A 12,702-nucleotide genomic window follows, 5' to 3' on the forward strand; every position below is an offset into this window, starting at 1 on the left:
CAGCCATTGATGTCCTTGGTGAGATGAATGAGAAGTTTGATTCTAAGAGGACGATAATTGCTCTATGATAAACAATGCACGTCAAGTCTAAGGAGTCTGGGGGAAATAAAGAGATGTGTTTTAGATTGCTCCAGGCTGACACAAAGGATTTGGAGCAGCACAAAATCGAGCAAGAAGAAATCTTGAAAGAGATAAACAAAGTTGTTGCAGCAAAAGACTCAGACTTCCAGTGTCTAAACAAGAAGAAGGAAAAACTGACAGAAGAGTAAGTACGGCCTCTGCAGGCCTTCAAGGGGCTTCTGCTGGAAGGTGGCTCTTGGGGCTCTGTCTCCCTTCCAATTTGCTCTAGTACTGCTGGTGCTTTGTAGGCTGCAGAAGCTGCAAAAAGACATCGAGACCGCAGAACGCACTGAGGATCATCACCTGCAGGTGCTTAAAGAGTCGGAGACCCTCCTGCAGGCCAAGAGAGCAGAGCTGGAAAAGCTGAAAAGCCAGGTATGGCAGCAGACACCTTGAAAACCAGTTCATGCTGCTTTGAAACCTACATGCGTGTTATGATTATAAAAAGAAATACATGTTTGATTGTAGAAAAGACTGGAAAGTACATAATAAAGTATAAAGCATAAATGAGGCTGTATATCCTAGTGGTTAAGAATAGAGTCCAACCCAAATTTGAATCTCAGCTCAGTACGATATATTATTGAATAAGTGAGTCTCAAAACACAATATGCTCTGAGATCATTTATGTTAAATGTGTTTATGTATACTTATGTTTGAATTTTTAGTCTATACCAAAGTACAAACATGGTCGTCTGATAAGGGGGGATTGTGAATATTTTCTATTTCCTTCCTTTTGCATGTCTGCATTTTCTGCTTTTCTGTAACTAAATATGTATTGTCCTTAAAATTATAAGTTTTAAATTTACAAAATGAATAAATTTTTTAAATCCTTGCCTAACTTCCATTGTCAAGGTGGTTGTCAATTGGAATAAACTATAGATATGAAAGTTCTTTGAAAACCATAACCTGAAGGATAATCATTATTATCATATTGTGGTTTTTGCTGTGATTTAAGTGTTTTTACCTATGTGAGCTCAAGGCCTTTATTAGGCATTTTATGCCTGTAGCCCCCCAGCCTGGCCTTCCTGACTCTTGCAGCTAGGATTGTGAGAATTAGACTACCTCCTTATTTCCCCACACAACCTTTAGCTGGACTAAATATTCCCCATCTCAGCACTTTGTCAGGCTTTGCATTCTTTACTTTTCTTTAATGCAGGTAACAGGTCAGCAGCAGGAGATGGCTGTCTTGGACAGACAATTGGGGCATAAAAAGGAGGAGCTGCATCTACTCCAGGGAAGCATGGTCCAGGCCAGAGCTGACCTCCAGGAGGCGCTGAGACTGGGAGAAACTGAAGTAGCTGAGAAGTACAGTCACATCAGGGTACATTTTTCAATAGTTTTTCTTAAGAGTCCTAGTATAGTCCTGTAGATTTATTTTGAGATATTTTCATTGGTTTCCCCCTAAAATGCAAATATAAATTCCTGAATCTTGATGCCTCTGTAACGAGCTTGGTGTTGTGCTATCTATCCATGCTGTGGCAGCCGTGCACAGCTCTCCCCCTGTCTTGTTTTCTGGACATGCCCAAGGTTTTATGCCTCTGTGCCCTTCTCATACTGTTTCTTCTCTAGGAGTTCCCTTTCTGGGAATGTCCAGATCCGACCCAGCTTTCATGGTCCAGCTTCATGCCACTAAGAAGGCTTCCCCAACTTTTCCTTTACCCTGGAAGGAGTTTCTCTCGATTCTGAGTTTAGTAGCACTCTGCACATTTCCTAGAGCACCTTAGCCTTTCGTGATCATGTTTCTGTTCCCTGCCTTATTTCCCCACCAGGTGCTAAGCCCCTTGAGGGCAGGAGATGTGTCCGAGTCAGCCTTTTTTCTCTGCAACACATTGCTTTGCTCATAGTAAATATTGCATATAAATTTTAAATGAAGATAACGTGTTACTTTTTTGCTTCTATTATACTGAAATATGTTAGTGTAAAATATAGTGCTGTTCTTGATGTAAAACTCAAACATGAGCATGTTTCCAAATGAGAATTTCTATGAAATGAGACAGTTAATAACAGAACTGATTTTAAAGTAATTTCTATTCATAACTTGGTGAAGGTGGGTTGACTTTTTTCTTTTCTTTTCTTTTCTTTTTCTTTGAACAGGAACTAAAATCTCTTCTGGAAGAACTGAGTTTTCAGAAAGGAGAACTGAATGTCCAGATTAGTGAGAAAAAAAATCAACTTTCACTTATAAAGCAGGAAATTGAAAAAGAGGAAGAAAATCTCCAGGTAGTTTTAGGGCAAATGTCTAAACATAAAACTGGTAAGTTTAAAGTTTAACCTTATTTCTAATCAAAGAAAAGCAGATTATAAAAGGAATATGATATTTTCTGCCACTCAAATTGACTAAAAGCAAAATAATCATCTTCATTGCTGACCAGGGTGTGATGAAAGAAGAGCACTTACAGGCTGTTGATTGAAGTATAAAATGGAACAACCTCCCAGTGTCTTAAGACTATTAAACTCACACCTGTTAAACCAGGTAGCCCATTTCCAGTTATCTAGAGAGGGCAAGCGTTTATGTACATCGCGGCGATATTTATTTTATTTCTCTCTTTTTTTTTTTTTTAAGAAGTAAGCCTTTATTTCCTTGTTTTACAAATTAAGTTGACTGAGTCAGTTACTTGCAACAGAAATTATAATGACAAAATTTGGAAACAAATGACTAATTTAAAAATCATATTTTGGGCTTCCCTGGTGGCGCAGTGGTTAAGAATCCGCCTGCCAATGCAGGGGACACGGGTTCAAGCCCTGGTCCAGGAAGATCCCACATGCCGCGGAACAACTAAGCCCGTGAGCCACAACTACTGAGCCTGCGCTCTAGAGCCCGTGAGCCACAACTACTGAGCCTGCGTGCTGCAACTACTGAAACCCGCACACCTAGAGCCCATGCTCTGCAACGAGAGAAGCCCGCGCACCGCAACCAAGAGTAGCCCCCGCTCACTGCAACTAGAGAAAGCCCACGCACAGCAACAAAGACCCAACGCAGCCAAAAATAAATAAAATAAATAAATTTTTTTTAAAAAACATATTTTAACATTTAATGACATGCAAAAATGCTGATGAAAGAAGAGTGAAAAAATAGATAAAAACTGAACATTGATTGTAGTCCCAATTTATTTTAAAATATATATGTGTGTGTGTCTGTTCGTGTGCGTGCGCTCCTGGTAGGGAATACATCAAAATGCTATTGCAGTAGTGATTGTCTTTGGATGGTAGGATAATGATGGGTTTTCATTTTTTTTCTTTTATACTTTTTTCAAATTTTCTATAATGAACAAATATTTTTATAATCAGATAAAAGTAGTTAATGTTTAAAAATCTATATTTCAAAGGACAAAAGAATTGTTATATAAATCTCAGCTGATATATTTTAAAGTTTTTCCTATTTATTTTGATTTAAATTCTTTTAGGTAGGGTAAGTACTTTTTAGAACTAGATCTCTGTTGAATGTTTTCGTTTAAATGTTTATAACAAATTAATGTTTAGCAATACTTTTAAAGGCTTTTTACATTCAGAATACAATTAATTAGCTCCATTAATTCAGCACAACAAATATATTTTTATTATCTTTTGTTTCTTGTATCAGCCAGTAGCATTATTTTCTGTTTCATTTTGTAAATGTTTCCACATTCATTTAATTGCCTGGACCATGCTTTGTTTCTGTTAGAACTAAAGAATATTCTGGACATGTTGCAACTTGAAAACAATGAGCTGCAAAGTTTGAAGCTACAACATGACCAAAAGGTGTCTGAGTTAGAGAAGGCTCAGGTTGAAGTGCTAGAGGTAATAAACAAGCTGTTTTACCAGTAGTGAACCGTGGTCTTCCTCAGTTTGCATGGTTGACTCCTCTTTTATCTGCTTTAGGAGAAACTGGAGTTGGACAGTTTGCAGCAGACAGCCCTGCGACAGAAAGGGGAAATGGAGTGGCAGAAGCAGCTCTTGGAGAGGGACAAACGAGAAATTGAGCGAATAACTGCTGAGACCCGAGCACTGCAGTTGTGTGTTGAGTCTTTGTGCAAACAAAAGGAAGATCTCGAAGAGAAATGTGATGGCTGGGAGAAGAAGTTGGCACAAACCAAACGGTGAGAGCAGGAACAAGTAAGCTTGTAAGATCCCATCTGGAAGGCTAAAGCATTATTAACACACTATTCAAAAAATTGGAAAATTGAGAAAAGGCAAAAAAATACAAAATATGCCACAAACTCAGTATCACAATACAATTCACCAATAGCATTTTTGGGTGAATTTTCCTTTTAGGTTTTTTTTTTCCCTGAAAGCATTTTTTAAAATAACTTGTTGTGATTTTTTTTTTAAGTAAAATAATTTATGGTTGTTCGTGTGTAGGAAGACCCAATCTTAACCCATTGTTAAGATTCAGTTCTCCTCAAATTGATCTATAGATTCAAAACAGTCACAGTCAAAATCCCAACAGGTTTTTTAAATAGAAATTGGCCATCTGATTCTAAAATTCATATTAAAATGCAGAGGACCTAGAATAGAATCTAAAACTTTTTAGATATGACACCAAAACAACTTTGAAAAAGAACAAAAGTTTAGGGCTAATACTATGTGATTTCAAGACAGTATACAGCTATGGTAATCAAAACACTGTGGTATTGGTATAAAGATAGACAAATAAGTCAATGGAACAGAACAGAAGTCTGCAAGTAAACTCACAAATATAGGCACAACTGATTTTGACAAAGATGCAAAGTAGAGAAAAGATGGTGTTTTCAAAAACTGTTGCTAAAAGCTACATATCCAAAACCAAAAAAATGAACCTTGATCTATACCTCACACTACATATAAAAATTAACTCAAAATGGATCATAAACATAAATGTAAACCAAAATATAAAACTTGTAGGAGAAAACATAGGGGGAAAAAATCTTTGTGGCCTTGGGTTAGGCAAAAATTCCTTAGATAAGACGCTGAAAGCATGATCCATAAAAGAGTACATTGATAAAATTGGACCTCATCAAAATTTAAAACTTCTGTTTCTCAAAAAACACTGTTGAGATAATGAACAGACATGTCACAGACTGTGAGAGAAATCCTGACAACCATGTATCCGATAAAGGACGTGTACCCTGGATATAATGAACTCTCAAAACTCAGTAATTAGAAAATGAAGAACACAATTTTTCAGATGGGCAAGAGATTTGAAATTTTATTTAAGAAAATATATGGATGGCAGGTAAGCACATGAAAAGATGCTTGGTATCGTTAACCATTAGGGAAATGCAAATTAAAACCACAATTAGATATCATTACACACCTAATAGAATAGCTAAGATTAAACACTGACCATATCAAATGCTAGCGAGGAACTTTCATACACAATTGGTGGGAGTATAAAATGTTAGTAAGACCACTTTGGAAAATAGTTTGGCAGTTACTTAAAAATGCAAGCATACACCTAGCAGAAGATCTAGCTTTCCCGCACCTAGAGGTGAAAGCATGTGTCCATACAAAAACTGTACATTGATGTTCATAGCAGCTTTATTTGCAGTAGCCAAAAACTGGAAACAACCTAAATGCCCATCAGCTGGTGAATAGATTAGCAAATTATCGTATAGCCATACCATAGAATACTACTCAGCAATAAAAAGCAATGGAGGATTGATACAAATTCATGGATGAATCTCAAAGTAACTATGCTTACTGAAAGAAGCCAGACAAAAACCAGTCCATAGTGTATGATTCCATTCGTGTAAAGGAATGCATGCTCATACATACCTGTTTTTTGGACAAATCCTATTATACATACAGTGTGTTTCCTGCTTTTTCATTTATCAGAAGTTAGTGATCCATTTTAATCATGTTTTTTAAAATTAATTAATTTATTTTTTGGCTGCGTTGGGTCTTCGTTGCTGCGCGCAGGCTTTCTCTAGTTGCGGCAAGTGGGGGCTACTCTTCGTTGTGGTGCGCGGGCTTCACATTGCGGTCGCTCCTCTTGTTGCAGAGCACAGGCTTTAGGCGCGTGGGCTCAGTAGCTGTGGCTTAAGGGCTCTAGCGCACAGGCTCAGTAGTTGCGGCGCACGGGCTTAGCTGCTCCACAGCATGTGGGATCTTCCCAGACCAGGGCTCGAACCCGTGTCCCCTGCATTGGCAGGCAGATTCTCAACCACTGCGCCACCAGGGAAGCCCCCCAAATGTTCTATTTGGAAAGCTGAAAATAAGATTCCTTTTGAAAATGAGTTGAAGAGCCTTACATTTTGTTAATATTTAATAACATTTAATAATTTGGTAAATTATTAATATTTATTTATTAATATCATCCAGACTCCACAACTACATTGTGAAACATAACACTGTTCCTTAGTTGTCGCGTGTGTGTGCTTAGACATTTTGTATTTGACAGTCTAACTTATTCTCCATTTGTATTGTAGGGTTTTAGCAGCTACAGAAGAGAATAGCAGAACAAAGCAATCAGCCTTAGAAAAGTTGGAGGTGGATGTCAGAAAACTGCAGCAGGAGCTAGACCAGCTAAACAGAAACAAACTCTCACTGCATGAAGACATCGCGGCCACCCAGCTGCAGCTCCAGGGTATGAGGCAGCACAGCAGGAGAGATGTGACCTTTTTCCTTTTGCTAGATTCTTTTTTTAATTGTTTGCTTTCTTATTACAGAAATAATTCATGCTACAGGGCATGGGGTTTCTTTTAGAAGTGAGAAAGATGTTCTAAAATTAGGTATGGTGGTGGTTGTACAACTCTGTGAACTTACTGAAAGCCATGAAGTTGTATACTTTAAATGGGAGAAAATGCATGGTATGAGAATTACATCTAAGTAAAGCTATTTTTTAAAAAGACTAATTCATATTCTTTAGAGAACAATTTAAAAATATGGCAAAATGACAAAATAAAAATTACTATTCACCTCACTCCTCAGAGATAATTTCTATTATCAATTTAGTAAATATCCTTCCAGCTTTTTCCTTGGGGAGTGTGTGTGTGTGTGTGTAGATTTAAAAACAAAAACAAAGATGCAAATAACATCTTTATTAGCAACTCTTTATAAAGCCTCATGATTGTTTATTTATAAGTTACTAAGTAATTCTAGCCAACAGTATACTGTTGAGCACTTACTGTGTCCTGGACATGATACAGGTGTTTCATATGCATTTTATCACTTAATCCTTGTAACATTTTTATGAGGTAGAAACTATTATTTCACCCATTTACAGATAAAGCAACTTAAGCCTAGTTTCCTTGCGACTCGCCTAAGTGAGAAGTGACTTGCTCAAACTTACACAGCTAGTAAGTGACAAAACCAGTACAGATATAAAATTTATTCCCAAATTGTCTTCCTGAAAGGTTGTACCAAATTTATATTTTTATCAGCAATGTGGATTTTAAACCATGCACCTCATCAACATTAGGTATTATGTGTAAATTTTCATCGTGAGGTTTTGAACATGTAACATCTCTTTTTTTTTTTTTTGAACATGCAAGTCTTTAAAAACGTGGGCTCCAAGTCCAGATCTGGATTGCGCATGTACCTCTTTTGGCCTTTAATAAGATAGGGTGGCATAGTCATACATTTAACAGAAGGAAGTATAAATTCACTTCTACTCTACTACTCTAAGGGGACTGATAGGAATCTGGAACATGTATACATATGTATTTCTTATTTTATGTAAATGTTATTTCTGTAGAAAAACGAGAAGCAGTAAACTCATTACAGGAGGAACTAGCTGATGTCCAAGACCACTTGAACCTAGCAAAACAGGTAAGCCTCACAAAGGTAATCTTCTAGTAGTGTCCTGAAGGCATGCAGATAATAGGTTGAAATAACAAATCAAGTAGCCTGGTTCCTTTTCACATGAGCAGGTCCCTTAGAACCATTTATAAAACACAAATATATACAAAAATTTTGATGCAGGGGCTTCCCTGGTGGCGCAGTGGTTGAGAGTCTGCCTGCCAATGCAGGGGACACGGGTTCGAGCCCTGGTCTGGGAGGATCCCACATGCTGCGGAGCAACTGGGCCCGTGAGCCACAGCTACTGAGCCTGCGCGTCTGGAGCCTGTGCTCCGCAACGAGAGAGGCCGCGATAGTGAGAGGCCCGCGCACTGCGATGAAGAGTGGCCCCCACTTGCCGCAACTAGAGAGAGCCGTTGCACAGAAACGAAGACCCAACACAGCCAAAAAAAAAAAAAAAAAAAAAAATTTTGATGCAGAGCAGTGATTTTCCAGTTTATTTTAGCCCTAGAATTCTTTATGCAAACAACGTTTTACTCGAAGCTAATAAGTAAGGTCGTGGCTAAAAGAGCCCAACAGTCCCTCAGCAGCTGCTCTGGGGGCTTCAGGGACCAGATGGACCATCTCTTATCCATGGCACAGATGAGGCCTGCAAAGACTGGGCTTAGATTTGATCACTCGTTGAGCTGCAGAATAATGGCCAAATCTGGGCCTTCATCTTGTCAGATATTGAATAGAGCAGATTCTTTTCTTTTTTTTTTTTAATTTATTTATTTGGCTGCGTTGGATCTTCGTTGCTGAGCGCGGGCTTTCTCTAGTTGCGGTGAGTGGGGGCTGCTCTTCGTTGTGGTGCACGGGCTTCTCATTGCGGTGGCTTCCCTTGTTGCGGAGCACGGGCTCTAGGCACACGGGCTTCAGTAGTTGTGGCACGCGGGCTCAGTAGTTGTGACTCGTGGGCTCTAGAGCGCAGGCTTAGTTGCTCTGCGGCATGTGGGATCTTCCCGGAGCAGGGCTCGAACCCCTGTCGCCTGCACTGGCAGGCGGATTCTTAACCACTGCACCACCAGGGAAGCCCCTAGAGCAGATTCTTTACCCTTGTACTTCTGATCATCTTCTTAAGGTAATTCAGTGTTGCCCTGTGAGATTATTGCCAAAATTTGAGTTTCAGAGAAACTCAAGCAAGTTTTGGGCCTCAGTTTCCACTCTGTAAATTACAGGTTAGATTAGACATCTAAATTCTCTTCCTTCTACCTTTAAGATTCTGTGTTTCTAAGATATATAAAACCTAAATTATTCTATCTTTTAAGAAGTCTTATTCAGGTTCGTATGAATATTTTCTGTGTTGTTAGAAATACGGTAACTTTTTCAAAAGTGCTTAATTTGGGTTCCTTGAAGAAAGAAGTACTTATTGTTGTCTGAGGTTTTTTTTTTTTTTTTTTGGCTGTGTTGGGTGTTTGTTGCTGCACGTGGGCTTTCTCTAGTTGTGGCGAGCGGGGGCTACTCTTCGTTGTGGCATGCGGGCTTCTCATTGCGGTGGCTCCTCTTGTTGCGGAACACGGGCTCTAGGCACACTTGGGCTTCAGTAGTTGTGGTGTGCGGGCTCAGTAGTTGTGGCTTGCAGGTTCTAGAGCACAGGCTCAGTAGTTGTGGCGCACGGGCTTAGTTGCTCCGCGGCATGTGGGATCTTCCCAGACCAGGCCTCGAACCTGTGTCCCCTGCATTGGCAGGTGGATTTTTAACCACTGCACCACCAGGGAAGTCCTGTTGTCTGAGTTTTTTAACCTGTATAAATGTTTCAAATAGTAACAAAACCATGACTTTAGGTTCATTTTCAGAGTTACGCCTTATTCACAGCTTTTCTTAATCTTAGCAATCCTGTGAGGTGGGTGTTGTTTATTCCCATCTCAGTGACAAGGCAGCTAAAGCTCGGAGGAACTGAGTCTCTTGCTGAGGTTCTGACATCTCTGTCATCCTAGGTACTAAAAAGAGGGAAGCCAGTGATTAAATTGAGTTTCAGGTACCTTTGTATGTTTGTTGAAATATTAAAGGATATGGAACTTTTATGCTTTAACTTTGTCAGACTTAGTAGATAGATGTAGCTGTGGCACTAGCCACCTGTAATGAAGGTGGCTTTGTCCGTAGTTTCAATTTGTTCTTTCACCTGAAGGACCTGCTCCACACCACCAAGCGTCAGGATGTACTGCTCAGTGAGCAGACCAGGCTCCAGGAGGACATCAGAGAACAAGTAAAGAAGTTGGAAGTCTGCCGAAAAGAAGAGGAAACAAAAGAACAACAACTGCAGGTGTTTCAGAATGAGGTTGAAGAAAACAAGGCCAAACTAGCCCAACAGGAAATGGTACCGCACATCTATGACATTCTATGAGAGGAAACATTTTACCACTTGTGTGAGCTTTTTTCCCCTGGCAGAAAGCTGCTGAGAAGTATCCCCCTTGGGACTAGCTTCCCTCACCTGCCCTGTGTGACCAGAGGGGATTTTACACCAACTCTTTGACTCCCTTGGTATTAATATTATGGGCCATTAAGACCATAGAACAGGCCCGGTAAGGAATCTTGATGGCCACCTGCCAGTTCCTGCTTGAATCCGCTCCTCACATGCTGGCCAAACAGTTTTCCAGTCCCTACTTGATCACCTTTGTAAAGAGAACTCACTCTCTGTCCCCATGGGCTGTTTTCTACTTTCTCTTGAACTGGAATCTATCTAGTGTCCATGAAGATTCCCTCAGGACACTGGGTATTTGTTATTTTATGACTAAGGTTGTTCTCTATTAAGATGTTTCAGAGACTCCAGAAAGAGAGAGAAAGTGAAGAAGAAAAATTAGAAGCCAGTAGAGTGACCCTGAAGGAGCAGCGGCAGCAGCTGGAAAAGGAGATAGCAGACCAGAAAGGCAGACTGGAGCAGGTGCTCACCAAGGTGCTGGTGGCTGAAGAGCGTGTCAGGACTCTGCAGGAAGAGGAAAGGCAGAGTGAGACCCTGGAGAAGACGCTCTCCCAAACCCGTATGTATCCTGGAACATTGCACTGAGGGCGGGGAAATCTGCTGATTGTCGTGTAAAATGTGCAAAGGAGTCCCAGGCCCCAGCTATAGCCCAGACAGGAGGCAGGACAAGCACAGTGGGAAGAATGGTCCCTCATTTGACCCTCCCAGCGCTGTGAGAGATGAGGGAACAGGCTCAGAGGGACAGAGGGAATTTGTCTTTATGGAGATAGGATTTGATTCCAAGACTGTTAGGTCTTTTTACCTTTACCGTATTGCTTTCTTCGAGAGTGCTGTCTCAAGGAAGTGGAACATTAAGGCAGAGAAGTGCCAAAAGGTGCTCTAAAGGCTTTCTATAAAGTACATTAATTCTGAGCTTTGGAACAATGATCCATTTCATCTCAACCTATTAAAACAAACCCCACAATATTAACAATTCTACTTCTGTCTAAATTTGACATAGTGAATGGTACCAAGATACAGATGTTGGCCTTTGGGTTTGTTTACTCTCTCGAGCCATACATAAATGAAGTTGACATGGGAATCCAGGGTAAATGATTGTTCTCACATCAATAAATGAGTTTTCTTTTTCTTAGGCTTTAGGTTTTAATAATGCTCAGAAAATGTTGTTCTACCTTTAGTGAACTCAGTGGACTTGGGATCTGAAAGGGTTATTATTCCTTTTTCCCTGGGAACTCTTGATGCATCCAGACCCAACCATTTCATTATGAAACTGAAACTTAACAAATATGCTGAGTCTGACCATTGCCAGAGGTGTGAGAAGTGAAATCTGGGCGGGGTGTTGCTTTACAGAGGGTGATTAGAAAAATCTGTTTTAAGTATCACCGTTGTGCATAAGCATTATTTATTGAGTACTCACTATGTACTAGGTGTTTGCATACATGATTCCCATTGAACACCAGGAAGTACGTTTCTTCTGTAGAAAATAAGACGTGTGCCATTCCAAATCCTGTGTTCTTTTCACTGCGCTGCCTCCCATGAAGGAAGAAATACTGTGTGCCTCCCTTTATTAAAATTAGGTTTATAAAAAACATTTCAGCAGTCTGTTCCATGTTCCCTGCACCTCAGGGTTGGTGCTCTCTGGTCTCAAAGACTCAAAAGGGAAGACAGTAGCTGTCTGTCGCTTTGGGATCAGGCCTCTGGGAACAAATTACATCAAGAGGCACCCTTCTCTGGGCCTTTTTCTGGGCCTCTGATGTGGGTCAGGGGAGACCTGGACAACTGAGTGATGGAGGAAAGTGCCTGAGTGGGTGGCATGTCATTGTGGAGTCTGCCCACGAGGGAAGGAAAGCTCTGCCCACGGCCAGCCCAGAGCCTCGGGCTAAGCTACCTAAAATGCTCATTTCAGAACGACAGCTTTCAGAACGGGAGCAGCAGTTACTGGAGAAGTCACGCGAGCTTCTGGCTCTGCAGAAAGAGACGGACTCTGTGCGGGCAGACTTCAGCCTCTTGCGGAACCAGTTCCTGACAGAGAGAAAGCAAGCCCAGAAGCAGGTCGCCAGCCTCAAGGAAGCACTTACGATCCAGCGGAGTCAGCTGGAGAAGAACCTTCTCGTGAGTACCCACTGCCCTGGCAGTTTATGAGGAGATGATGCCTTTAAATTTTTAATGAAAATACTTCTTCAGTGTAGAGAAAATAAATTACCTGTCAACCAAGTCCCTAACCCAACTGTGGTTTTTGGTGCATTTACGCATAATTTGTTCCTGAAGCTGATGGTAGATTTTGCCAGAGTCTGGGCTCAGCCCTAGAGGAGCTGTCTGGCTGGCTGGAACGACGGTCGTGTGCACAGACAACGTCAGCACTGAGCAGAGAGCACCCTCAGCGGTCCAGCCTCTGCTCACATCTCCCCAGCAGGGTCGAGGAGGGG

The 12,702-nt window shown here is 40.7% G+C and overlaps 1 protein-coding gene across 10 annotated transcripts in view; it reads left to right on the top strand.

Moving 5' to 3' along the window:
- CNTRL (centriolin) overlaps positions 1-12,702 on the top strand; it is an 88,760-nt gene that overhangs the window by 66,223 nt on the left and 9,835 nt on the right. For 9 of the 10 annotated variants that reach the window (XM_082402181.1, XM_082402190.1, XM_082402191.1 and 6 more), the window contains 11 exons: positions 125-265; positions 369-495; positions 1,277-1,441; positions 2,215-2,374; positions 3,782-3,897; positions 3,979-4,196; positions 6,507-6,664; positions 7,775-7,848; positions 9,986-10,174; positions 10,610-10,835; positions 12,183-12,388. In XM_082402181.1, coding sequence (XP_082258307.1) covers positions 125-265; positions 369-495; positions 1,277-1,441; positions 2,215-2,374; positions 3,782-3,897; positions 3,979-4,196; positions 6,507-6,664; positions 7,775-7,848; positions 9,986-10,174; positions 10,610-10,835; positions 12,183-12,388 — 1,780 coding nt within the window. The remainder of the gene's footprint in view (positions 1-124; positions 266-368; positions 496-1,276; positions 1,442-2,214; positions 2,375-3,781; positions 3,898-3,978; positions 4,197-6,506; positions 6,665-7,774; positions 7,849-9,985; positions 10,175-10,609; positions 10,836-12,182; positions 12,389-12,702) is intronic. The other variant, XM_082402186.1, reaches the window with a different exon arrangement.

The sequence above is a fragment of the Balaenoptera borealis genome (assembly GCF_965194805.1).
Source record: "Balaenoptera borealis genome assembly, chromosome: 8".
Lineage (NCBI taxonomy): Eukaryota > Metazoa > Chordata > Mammalia > Artiodactyla > Balaenopteridae > Balaenoptera > Balaenoptera borealis.